This window comes from Cygnus atratus, chromosome 2 (genome assembly GCF_013377495.2).
Source record: "Cygnus atratus isolate AKBS03 ecotype Queensland, Australia chromosome 2, CAtr_DNAZoo_HiC_assembly, whole genome shotgun sequence".
Lineage (NCBI taxonomy): Eukaryota > Metazoa > Chordata > Aves > Anseriformes > Anatidae > Cygnus > Cygnus atratus.
Genome location: NC_066363.1, coordinates 157,734,974 through 157,748,370, shown reverse-complemented (window position 1 = coordinate 157,748,370; position 13,397 = coordinate 157,734,974). Strand labels below are relative to the sequence as shown.

The window sequence follows — 13,397 nt, the reverse complement described above, 5'->3', positions numbered from 1 at the left end:
ATTTTTTTGTCTTTATATTTGAATCCTGTTATTAACAAGTCCTGAACTTTGTTCTTTTTTTCTTTGTTCAGAGTCCAGAACTCTGTTCTGTGTTTTTTGACTTTCCCATCTGCAAAACTGAGTAGGAAACCTCAGGAAAACATCACACAAAGTTTTCCATTAAGTTCTGATTTCTTGTATAGAGGCAGAAATTTGGTGTCAGCTCAGGCTGCCTTGTGGCATTTGTGCATTTAATCCATCGGTAAAATGAAACCTCACAGGCCAGTGTGAAAATGGTAAAATAACAGAGGTTAAAATCCTCGTCAGACCTTGAAGATCTTGTTCGGGTTTAAACAAAAGTTTAGATTGGGAATTTTGACTGCCTATCCAATTCTCCATGGCTTCTGTGGAAGATTGTTCTGCCTCAAATTTAATTGTGTCCTGCCCAATACAATAAAGCGGAGGCACTATTATTCTTAGTTTCACTGGTGTTACACTAAATGTGGCGTTATCCACTTCTTGTGACAGAAATTAGTAGGTAGTAGAAAAGAAATATCCTTTTGTCCTTTAAGGATGTTCATTTGGCAATTGCTTAAGACTTTCAGCTTGTCTTTCAAGGGTCTACTTTGAATAGGTGAAGACCCACATATAGGTACTTATGGGTTAAGAAGCTGTAAAATAGCTTCTGCTATATTAATCTGCCTGTATATGTATATGTCATGTTAGGCAAAGCATGGAAGTGTGCATTCCCTGAATTTCTAGCACACAATTTATCACTCTCTCCAAGTAAGATTTTCATGCCTGGTCTCAATTTAATTTACTCACCATTACTTAGCACTTTGTTCCCATCTTGTCTGCATACTGGAAAGGAGCAGCAGTGACGTGGTGAATGCTTGTAGACTGGTGAATAATAGGATTCCTGGGAGGAAAAACATCAGTCTTGAGCTTTAGTGATACTCTTGGTTGCCAAACTTGGTGGTTCTCTTTTTTTTTTTTTTTTTTTTTTTCCTTTAAGGAACATTTCCCTAAGGAAGAAATAATAGTAGTCCTTTAAGGAAGGAGTTTTTTAAAGGAGCATTCTCTTCATCTCTTTATTGAAACATGTTTTCCAGTGTCTTTGGCCTTCAGTACCAAACCAAACCTATTTACCGTGTTTAGATATCTATTTAAAGTTCAGTGCAGCAGATGTCAGCTCTCGTCTAAAAACTATGAAGTACTGTATGATAGTTTGTCCCTGCCAAACAGTGCTTGACATGCTAATGATGGTAGTGTTTTGTAGTAGTAGAGATACTGCTAGAATAGGAGTGATGCTAATGTTTTTCTAGAGATAGTGGTGAGCAAAGTTTGTAAGATGTGATATCCTACATTAAATGAATCAATACGGTAAAGAAAAAACAGACATAGAGGTAAGTAACAAGTCTTTTCTGTTTTTCAGTTTGTTTTTCAATTGTTTCAATTGGTCTAATGAAAATACAAATACAATACTGCCTAATAGGGTTCTGTGACATTTAGGGGATTCATCAGCTCCTAACACTGACTTTCTGAGGTGTTGATGGCACAGTGCTTCCTGGAAGCTATTCCACAAATTGGTTTTACTTTTGATTCATAGTGCTGGGAGGAGCCTTTTCATGGATCACTCACAGTAATGCACTGACTGGTGTTTGTATGTACAGCTGCCTGCTGGTGATAGAATCAGACTAGCTTAAACTTTAAGTTTCTTCTTTACTGTCTGACAGTTTAGCTGAGGGTAATTTCTCTTAATTATAGCTGAGACTTGAAGGCAAGTCTTAGCTCAAGAATAGTGTGCTTTGAAGTCAGAAAATCCCTTCTTTCAGTCCCAACATGAAAAACAGTTATATGAGTTATGTGTTCAGCTGTTTTTTCCCCTGCCCCCCAAAGTGCCTTTGCTTTCTTTATCTGACACTTGCATTTGTTTGAGGATGGTCTGAAGATCATTTCTGGCTGATGCTCAACCCTTTACCCAGTATTTTATTTTTATTAGAATTTTCAAATAAAATGTTGCCTATAGCTATACACATGGTTCTAAGGAGAAATTATTAACTTCTTTGAACCAGAATCTCATAAGGGTAGACTGAAATTGTTCCATTAACACAAATGGAGTTGAGGCAGATTATACGCTTTCTCTGGCTTCGGTCCTTATAAGTTTGAGCAAAGTTTGATCTCGTTATTATAGGTGCTAAGTTGGAGAGCTAGACCTTTTTTTTTAGGATGGAAAAGGAGCCAAATCTTTCCTCGGCTGGGTCTACAGTTAAGGCTTTCAGCACTGCCTGCCATAGTGCACTCATAGACAAACTATTGACATCCAAGTTAAGAGTCTGGCTGAACTTCTGGGCTCAGAGGGTTTGAGATCAGCACCATAGTGACGCAAACATTGCCATTTCCAATCCAGACAAGTAGTCCTGTTCGTATGGGAGTACAAACTAACTGATAAACACTGCTCAGCAGGAAGGCTTTATCTGAGCACACTTCAATGTGGTCCAATCATAATCTCTCTGCTCCACTGTCACCCATGTTTCTGGGTTTGAATTGTTGGGGAAGTTCAGTTCCCTCTGAGTGACTGTAAGGGGTTGTTAAGAATATCAAGGCAGTTTTTGCAAAAGTATAGGGACATTTGTTTATATATATGTTTATATATTGGGCAATTTCTGTTTTGGAAAAATGCAGACTCCCTGGTGTTTCATCTACACAATATCATAGAATGGCTTGGGTTGGAAGGGACCTTAAAGATCATGTAGTTCCAACCCACCTGCCATGGGCAGGGACGCCACCCACTAGACCAGGTTGGCCAAGGCCCCATCCAGTCTGGTCTTGAACATCTCCAGGGATGGGGCATCCACAGCTTCTCTAGGCAGCCTGTGACAAGGTCTAACCACAGATACAGTGAAGAATTTCCTCCTTACAGTGAAGATTTTCCTCCTAATGTCTAATCTGAACCTACCCTCTTTTAGTTTAAGACCATTCCCCCTAGTCCTGTCATTATCTACCCAAGTAAAAAGTCCCTCTCCATCCTTTTTATAAGACCCATTTAAGTACTGAAAGGCCACAGTGAGGTTTTCCTGGAGCCTTCTCTTCTGTAGGCCGAACCTCCCCAGCTCTCTCAGCCTGTCTCCACAGGAGAGGTGCTCCAGCCCCTTGATCATCTTTGCGGCCCTCCTCTGGACACACTCTAACAGATCCATGTCTTTCTTGTGCTGGAGGCCCCAAACCTGGACGCAGTGCTCCAGATGAGGCCTCACAAGGGCAGAGCGGAGGGGAACAACGACCTCCCTCACCTGCTGCCCACCCCTCTGGTGATGCAGCTGAGGGTGCAGTTGGCCTTCTGGGCTGCAAGCAGACACTGCTGGCTCATGTCAAGCCTTTCGTCCACCACAATCCCCAATAAATAGTCATTACTTGCTTTAAACTGCTGGCTAGATCTGCTACATAGAATTAAAACAGCTGCCAAAGGTAGGTGGCTTCATTCCAGTGCTGGGAAAAAAAAAATCCTCTTTATAGTGAATTTGAAAATCACATTGGAAGCCTATTGGATTGAAAGACATGATAGAAATGTAAGCCATTTTCATGTGTTATTATAAATGATGTTTCAGCCATTAAAAAAAAAAAAAAAACAAACAAGCAGCAACAAGTATATTAAGGGGATATAAAGATTGCGGTGTGTATGGTCTCCACCAGACCCTGTTTGTTTTTGGGCAAATCAACACAGAAAACATTGTGCTTTTATCATTACCCTGATAAGAGACTGTTGCAGGTGGTAAAAATTACTTGAGATTTTGAACTAGTCATGAGTGCACATGAACTGGGATCTTAGAGAAGCCTTACCTTTCCCAAAGGAGAGCCAAAATTTCCTAGAAAAACCAAAAAAATGCCCCCTCACTGACAGGGCAAACTCCTTTCTCCCTGTTCTTCTTCATATTCCCCATCTTGCTCTGAAGCATGTAGGCACTAGAGAAAATGTTTGCATTGTCTTTTCCAGCATGGGACACTTGGACAATTTTCTGTAGTTTTCTTCTTTGAATTGGCTGTATTTAAATAAAATACATAAAACAGCTTGAGATAGATTTCTTGCTTGGAAAATGTCATCCAGAATGACCATCACTGGCTAAAGAGCTAAGTGGCAGAAAATTCTGTCCTCCCATAGGAAATGCTGAGGAACCACACGTGTAGGTGGCAGTTGGTTTCACCTGGGGTATACACCAAGAAGATAAATGGGCAAGAAGTGATTCATAAGAAGACTTGGAGGGAATGGAAAGACTGCGTAGAGTTAGTGCATATGGCAATTATGTAGACACAGAGTCACAAAAGGAAGTTTGAAATTGACCCAAATGATGTGGAAGTCAGGGCACAAAAACATTGACAAAGTAAATGATATTCCCTTGCTGGTGTGGGCTGGCCTTTTCCCGTTGCTATCAAATCTTGTAGGTTTTACTCATATGCAACTTGACTGATTCATACTCATTTAAATACACCAAAAGTGCTTAATAATATTACTGGCCTTTTCTAGTCTGTCTGCAGAAGCAGTGATATTTAATAGCAAATTCATTGTTACTCTATAAGGAAGCTTTACCATAAAGGTCACCAAATTTGGTCAGTGCATTTTAATTTGTACACACGGTAAAGGTCATATTCCTCACTGCTGTTGCAATAACACAGTCTGTTTACTATCTTATCAGAAATGATTGTGTATAACTTAGCTGAGGGATTTTACCAGCGTAAATGGAATATAAGAACAAAAACAATAATGATGAAGACACTGGTAGAAGTGTAAGGGGAATTTTTCCCTCTGTATGTTTACATACTGCTTGAAGGTAAACATACGTCTGTGGTCTGATTTTCTGCTGCATTACTACAATATTTCCTTTTTTTTTTCTTTTTTTTTTTTTTTTTTTTCCCCACGAGAGCTTCACAGCCTTCAGCAGAGTTCCTGCTGGTGTATATTGGAGTGACAGTAGTTTCAGATTTATAATATCATTTCTGTATAAACATGTCCAAGTGTTAATAAGGACCTGGACTCCCAATCCAGCAGACCTCAAATTAGCTTTCAAAATGCATATTAAGGGCATAGACAAATGCTTTAGTGCAATTCCAAATGACCTCCAAGGGCAGGGTGAATGAAATTGTACGAACCTCTTTAATGTCACAAAACGCTCTCTACAGAGATTTGCATATAAAATGTCCCATTTTATGTCAAACAGATTTGTTAATCCTACAGTGAAGGAAACAGTACTTGAAAATTAATCAAGGTGAGTTTTCATTGCCTGACAGGCCTTCAAAATGACCTGACCCAACGACTGGAGGCTGTTAGTATATGGTTTCTAAATTGAATCAATTTTGGTTTATTGTTTTATTGTGTGGTTTTATCTTTTTTTTTTTTTTTCCTTCCCCTGTATGGGTTTGCAGGAAATGGATCTCTATAACAGAGGTAACTCTGATGATTCTTTGGACAACTAGTGGGATTGTACTTCCAGAAGCCCATGCAACGCTGGCTCTGATGGAAAATACTTCATTATTTGCTCATTATTTAAAAAACTGTGTTTAAAATATGCACAAGCATTTCTGCAGGTAAAAATGGATAGCCTTACTGGGTCCTTCTGTACTGAGTACAGGATGGCTTGTTTGCTCACTTACCATAATAACCAAAGAAATGAAGACTGAAAAAATAGACCTCCTTTCCCTTGTGGCATATTCTTGCCCATATAACCTAACTGAAAAGTCTGGAGTATGTCAAATATTTACACTATCTGACATTGCAGGAGGGAGGGACAAAGGTGCCTGCTCTTGGGCTAACCATCTTGGGTGATGCTATTTCTTTGATATCCTCATCCCTATCCTAGTCCATACCCTATGAACAGGGAAAGATGTAATAAGGAGGCAAGATATTGGTGAGATTGATGAAGCTAATGACAGCAACCTACCCAGGGCTTTTGTCCTGCAGGAGACCTAGGAAATGCCACAGCCATGGAGTTGCAGGGTATGTCTCTACTCTGAAGCAGTGTCTTATGCCCAGGATGGACAACCTGTACTAGTACAGATCCAGCACAGATCCCTGCCTGAACTAAACTGCATTTGTAGGGCTTTTGGCCTCTTTCCTAAAGCCAGTTCTGAAATCTCTATTTTCCCTGTAGATTCAAAAGTTTCCATGCGTTATTATATACTGTGAGGTCACTAGTGACAGGGAAAAAATGCAGTGTACATTATAAGCAATCCATGGAGGGTAGAGAAGCATGATGCTGCTTTTCCATATGTGAGTCAAAAAAATTATACAGGAACAGTTTTCTATGGACCCACTCTCCTTTTATTAATGCTTTGCCCCTAGCCAGCATTTGAATCTCTAGCAACGAAACATTTCTTTCCTCCTTGTAACTGCATTTACTTTACTTCATCTTTCCAAGATGAAACTTGCTTTTCTGGGCCTACGGCAGTATTGGGCTTTAATAGTTTTTAATGACTTAACTATCTGTTGTGAGATAATTAAAATGTCTTTTAACATTTCACCCCCAAGAGAGAAATATCTTCTAAGCTGTAAAACATGACCTGCAGCTTCCTTTATGAAACAATGAGGGAAAGGTTTCTTCCAGGCTCAGTCACGTCCACTTCTCCTGTCAATATAAAGTACTCCTTAGCTGTGTCCCTAAATAGCCTCGCTCGTTCCTTCTCGGCTTTTCACTCCTTACTGTTTCACGTGTGTTTAAAGAGCTTCTGTCAGGATTAAAATATATCTTTACCTATACTATGTTACTAAAAAGCCCTGAGAGCCTAGCAAAAATAACTGTAAAAAAAGACATTTATTCTCACTGCAGGATTAGGTGGTTGGAGGTGATTTTTCTTTTTTTCTTTTTCTTTTTTTTTTTGGGGGGGGGTGTATCCCACATTGTATTCTTTTCATCTTGAGCAAATGTTAATAATGAAAATAGCTCCAGTTTAATCAACAGGTGCCTTGTATTATGGAAAATGGTCTTACAGCAGTTTGGAGCAGAGCTATAAAACCAGAGTAGTGCAACAGCATGCCATTCAAGGTTCAGAATAAACTAATATCATTAAAATAAAATCAGATAATACTGCTTACAGTTGTTTGTCCTACATTTTCCACCAGAAAATAATTCTTTCTTGTTGCCTTAAATTTGGCCCAAATTTGGCCTGAAATTATGTGTGTCAAGATGATTTCCATATCTCTATTTATTTATGCATTTTAATGGATAGTTAAGGGTAGTCAGTGTTTTCCAAAATGGAGTTCCTGTTGTCCTTAGGGCTTCCCCTACTGAAGACCAGAAAAGTCAAGTAGAATAAGCAACAGCATTAATGCAGACAATCTAAAAGGAAGATCTCCAGCAGCTGAGAAGTGAAAGAGTTGGAAAAAGACGAGTGAAATCAACTGTGGATTAGTTGGATGCATGGAAAATGTTATAAAAATGCAAAGCTCCCTGAAGAATTATGTCCCAAAATAAATGAATCATCTTACAGTTTGTGATTTTTTTTAACCTTTTCTTAATCTTTCTGTGGATGTATTTTTGCTGTTCTGCGACTGCTAATTTTGAGGCAGAAACCTAGTAGTACCTTTCTCAGAGCAGTAAGGATCTTGCCCTGGGGAGAAATGATCTTTGGCTTTCCAAATCTGCATTTGTAAGTGTAGATTGACCTTGATTCAAGAGATGGCGTCATGATTACATAACCACATTGATATTTGGGATGGATGGTAATCGTTATATGATTCTACTGTCATGAAAGCTCCCATGGGAATATTAGGAGCTTGGTGTTAAGTGAAAGGTTTAAACATTTTTGTGGTCTCACGTGAGCATGACTTTGATAGATCTCCTAAGAAAAACTAAGCTAATAAGTAAAATTTATATATACAGGGTGTACACAGTGTGATAATTACCCATTTACTGAACAAGGTAGAGATCTTGATGGGGAAAATATTTTTTTACTACTTGTATATGCATACCTGAAAAACCTGAACCATAGCACGTCCTAGCTGTAGAGTGCTTAAATTTCTTATGGTGATATGTTTCCAGTATGCCTTGGTGCTCTAGGGTTATTAAAGATATAGGATTGTATTATTATTTTTTTTTGTCTTCCAACTTGCCTCCACAATTATGGTGGCATTAAGACATTGTATATAATCTCAGGTTAGCGATCACTCTCTGTTAACCTATATCAGGGATAATAACTAGAGTTTATGTGTAATATTATTGTGTATGCTGCTTATTATTGTATATTTTTGTAACATTTGGGTAAGGGTGCCCATGCCGTGGTCTGCAGATCCTATCTGCTGAACAGAACAATCTGTTGCCCTTCCTGCTATGTGCTAACATCTTTCTCCACTAATAAGGGCTCTGATAAGCTTGCAAGAGCCATGTGAACGATCTAGGTCATGAGGGATCAAGTTATACGTGAAGGGCTGCTGGCACAGTCCTTTCCATGGCAGTATGTGCATCTGTACCTTGAGGGCAACCACTGCCTTTTGCTAGTATATCAATATTTTTCCATCTAAGTGACAAAAAGAAGTTGGGGTATATGGCCATCCTTCCTCAGTGTGTGTAGAAAAGCTTGTGGCAATGGTCAGGACTCAGAGACTGTGTTTCTACTGCTCCTACAGCACATGCAGATTTATGAGTGGAGACTAAAGGGACTCAAAGAACTGAACATTTTCCTTACTGAAATATAAACTAAAGAAAGAACTCAGAATTAACAGGAGAATCCTGCAGTACGTTATATGGCTGTGAAGGACAGTAATATTTAATCCAATAAGAGATGTTGTAAACATAGTAGGAATCATTATCCTGACTTACCAGCCAGGACAAGGTCATAAAATGTGAACCAAATACCACAATACAGACTTGGCTGCATCTCTTCTACCCTCTGATTAGTCTGTTTATGGTCCAGTTTGTTGCTTGCCTTAACATCGTTTAAAAGAAAAAGAAAATAAAAAGAGTCTATGTAAAGTACAAAATAAGAGTGAATGTAACTTTGCAATGATAGAAAGAGCAAAACAAGGGAACCTCTCTGCAAATGGACTGATGTAAAAACCATATGAAGTAATACCATACAGCCTTTGAAACTCTCATTAGGAATATTAGACTGCTGCTGGAGTCTAAGTGACCTATTAGCATCCTCTCTCTGCTGACGGAACAAAGGCACTGGCATTATAGAAGTGGACGAGGACATCTAGGTGTTTTAAGATAGTCTGCAGTTTTAAGCAGAGGTTTCCTGGTTTACCTTGGAATTAACTGAGGTTAAAAGAAAAGAGGATGCTGTAGCAGCCCTGTTATCTCATGCACTCTGTTTTAAGAATGCATCTAAGTTATCCCTCCGAAATGAAGACTGCAAGAACCACTGTGAAGAAACATCATTTAGTGGGTGAAAAAGAGAGAGAACTAGTCCAACCATATTCTTCCCAATAAATAAGTCACAATAAACTGATCAAAAAGCATGAACAAAGGGGTGCCCCAAAGCAGAGTTTTAGGGCAGGGGGAATAGTCTCGCTCCACTCAGTCCTGCCTTGCATACTTGATAAAAAGATCCTTCTTAACACATGCACATGGAGAGATATATTCACAGCATCTATTTTTTTTTTTTTCCAAACTCAAAGAAAACATTTCTGTGTGAGTAATTGAAAAGCAAATGGAGAACCAAGATGGATCATTGATTATCTGCTATGGACATAGGGCAACATGGCATTTGTATTTCATAAGAAATAATAACCTGAAAATCCACACTTTAATAAAAGCCACCAGTTCAGTTGGTGATTGATTCTAGAGGAGAGGACAGACCATGAATTACAGAGTTCCCCGCTGGAAGTGCTTCTCCAGCTCTTCATAGAAAAATGTATAGGCTCCAGGAGGGTTGCAAGAGAATGAAGTAGTGGGCTTTGGAGCATAGATGGAGGAGATGAGTTCCCAGGCACTTTCAGTGTAGGCCAAAACTTCTGTTGAAGAAGATAGCTGTAGGGAACAACAGCTCTATTGGAAACGTAATTCAGTGCAGAGAGGTGTAAACTGGTTAGCAAAGAGTTTCAAACAGACCGTCAGGGCTGATTATACCAGTTAGGGAAAGAATGGAAGGAAAAATAGATCAGTAGTATTAACATAGTGTTTCCAATGAGATTGTTGTTTTAGCTGAAAGGTAAAGAACTCTGCACAAATGTGTTCGGTTTATCAGGGCAAGATGTTGTTTTCAGGACTGGTGTCTAGTTGATATGGTCTCAAGGAAAATGTGGGAACTTACTCCATGTTTCATTGCCATTATTTTTTGTGAGTCAGATAAGAGGATTCCTGACAGAGTGGGATTGCAAAGAGCTATTTCACACTGTGAAGAGCTGCTGTAGATTGCAAAGAGCTGCCTTAGAGAAACAGCCTTGAGACAGGTTGAGAGCTTGTAGATAAAAATTAAGGACCAGAACAATAAAGGACACCTTGGGGTTGGGGTCTGCAACAGGCCATGTGATCAAAGGTTGCCTGTTGATGGGACCTTCCTGCTTCAGCTACGATAAGCATTGCACTCGCACGCTCTCATCCTGATGGGGGATTTCATGCACCCAGATACCTTCTGGGAAAGCTACACAGCAGGCTGTAAGACTCCTGGAGTGCATTGAGGATAAATTCCTGGTCTAGGTATTAGACAGACCAACCAGAGAAGCATTACTGGACCTGGTGCTTACCAATGCAGACCAACTTATTAAAGAGGTTAAGATTGGAGGTAGTCTGGGCTGCAGTGACCACTCCCTGGTTGAGTTTGTGATCTCAAAGAATCACTGGGCCTGGCAAAGAAATAGTGAAGCAACAGTGAACTGCAAGTTTGCAGACAACACCAAGCTGAGTGGTGCAGTTGATACACCAGAAGGAAGGGATGCTATCCAAAGGGACCTAGACAAGCTTGAGAAGTCATCCCACATGAACCTAGTGAGGTTCAACAAGTCCAAGTGCAAGGTGCTGCACCTGGGTTGGGGCAATCTTGGACATGAGTACAGACTGGGAGAAGAACTCATTGAGATCAGCCCTGCAGAGAAGGACTTGGTGGTTCTGGTGGATAAAAGGCTCGACATGGGCCAGCAGTGCAGAGAAGGTGATTGTATTTAAGAGGATTTCCCTTGTAAAGGGAGATTCAGGATCATCCAGCAGGATGTATCAGTTTACAAAGACACAAGTCCACTGTGTTGTATTGACTTGTTTCAGATAGTCACAGCAATGGAAGAATTCTATCATGAATTTACCCTCCATCTTCTCATTCAGAAATCCATACATTTATTTCTTCGTCTTTCTCCTTTTTTCAGCTACGTGCCAGGAAGATGAAGTGCTGTCTTCTCTCTGCTGCTTTGGCCGTTCTGCTCTTCATTGTCATAATCATCGCGGTCTCAGTCAAACGCTGATCTGGTGACTGTTTCCACAGGTAAAAGCCTTTAACTAACTTTTATCATACTCTGTAAGGTAGTTGGGAGACAACTCAGGAACCTGATAACGGTAAGAAAGATTTATCTTAGCTTGTGGATTCAAGTCTGGCCTAGGAAAATTATTTCCTTTAAAGGGCATTTGAGCTTGGAAATAGAATACTTAGTGGATTCTTAAACGTATGCCAAGGTGGTATTCAAACTAAACATCTTTTTCATCCTTTTCTCTGCTGATTATGTTGTATTTGTTTGTTTTTAATATGTGGATTTTTATCTAGTTAAATACTAGATAAAATACTAGTTAATATATCCTAAATCCACTAAATTTGAAGTGCAGAAATGGTGTTAAAGACCCCAGATTGGCAATCAGGGTCAGGAATGGCAATCTGGCATCCTACAGATATGCTGAGATGTTCCAAAGTGCACCCAGAGAGATGCTGGAGCCAAAGTCTCCTGAGGAGCACAGGAGATTGCAGTACAGACAATAAAAAAAAAGGGTTTCTGGTGATCGTTGCTCTGGATCCATCCCTAAAAGAAGTATTAATCTTTACTGGAGAGACTAGGCTATAAGTTTTTCAAGATAGATGGGGTGTAAAAACAACTTTCTAGAAGCAAAAGAAATATCCTCTAAGAGGAAACCATAAGACCAAAAAGAAAAAAAAAACTGTTTTGCTTTTCTCATTCCTCATTACTTTAGGAGACTCAGTTGTTTCACCTTTAATCCCTGACTGATACAAAGCATTTCTAGGTGTCTGTTTCTTTAGAAGTTTGGCAGGACATTATTCATGGAAAGATTATCAGATTTACAGAATTTCTACCACCCAAAGGGCGCTGATGTTCCATCTCTGTGTGTCTGCTGCCATAGCAAGGTTTCTAACTGGTAAAGCCAGAACCCAAGAGTCTCAGTTGGACTTTCCCCCAGGCTGCAGCTAGGACCCCTAGGCAGAAAGCAAAGAGGGTGCAAGGACGACTTTTAGTTTAGAGACCTCTCCTGTCCCACACAAATTTGTATGAAGCCTGTGTGATATCACTCCTGTACTTAGTAGATACTGCATTATACTGAGGCTCACTGAGACCTTTTCTATAATTAAAGCAGAGATTTCTTAGTCTGAACTCTCTTCTGGAATGACCATGGAGAAAGCAAAAAGGATTAATAGATTTTGTTTATTGCTTCCCTGTTTCTGGTAAGGCTGTCCTCCCATCTCAGAATGAAGTCATTGCACTTTAATATGCCTTCTTTCTAAAATGTGCTATCAAAAGAAATAGCAGGTGTTCATTCAAAACAAACCCAGAAAGACAATTCTTCACAAAACGTATCCTTAAGCTGTGGAACTACTTCCTGTATGATGTTATGGATGCCAAAATTTGGGTAGAAAAAGGGCTTGGACCATCAAGTAGCAGCTCGCTGGTTCTGGATGAGGATATAAGTTTTTGGCCACTGCTGAAGTGAGGAAGGTGTCTGTGAAGTGGACCTTAAGACAATAGAATGTGGATGTTCTTGGCGTCTTTTTATTATGATACATATGTGCATATATTTTATATATATATATATATATATATATGCCTCTTTTACATGAGACACGCTCCTTAGGGATGCAGATAGTGATCTGTCCTGCTGATTTAAATATAGAGTAACTACAATAATTTTAGTTGCATTACTCTGGTTTTACTCTGCATTAATCTGGTTTGAAAATGTGATCCCTCATGGCAATTTATAAGATAATAAAATTTGGTTCATATATGCTTAAATATTCTCAACTACTAAAAATCACAAATCTTATCAACAGTTGACTAAATCTAGACACATTTTAATTTAAATCCCTCAAGCAGATAGTCAGAGAACCAAAATATTCTAACAATAAAACTCTATCCGAAAACTAGATCTAATCTTCTGCTAAAAGATCCATGTCTTGAGGGAAGTGAACCTAGAGATCTTAATGAAAGCCCCAGGAAAAATACAATGCCGTACTTTTTCTCATCAGTTGGGAAAATAATTATTAAGTTTAAAGCATGAGTT

At 39.3% G+C, this 13,397-nt stretch overlaps 1 protein-coding gene across 8 annotated transcripts in view; it reads left to right on the top strand.

The window, feature by feature from the left end:
* The window catches only part of TSNARE1 (t-SNARE domain containing 1), a 461,960-nt gene that overhangs the window by 390,126 nt on the left and 58,437 nt on the right, over nt 1-13,397 (top strand). For all 8 annotated transcript variants that reach the window (XM_035566387.2, XM_050708986.1, XM_035566390.2 and 5 more), the window contains one exon: nt 11,267-11,382. In XM_035566387.2, the coding sequence (XP_035422280.1) occupies nt 11,267-11,362 (96 nt within the window). In that variant the 3' untranslated portion in view covers nt 11,363-11,382. The remainder of the gene's footprint in view (nt 1-11,266; nt 11,383-13,397) is intronic.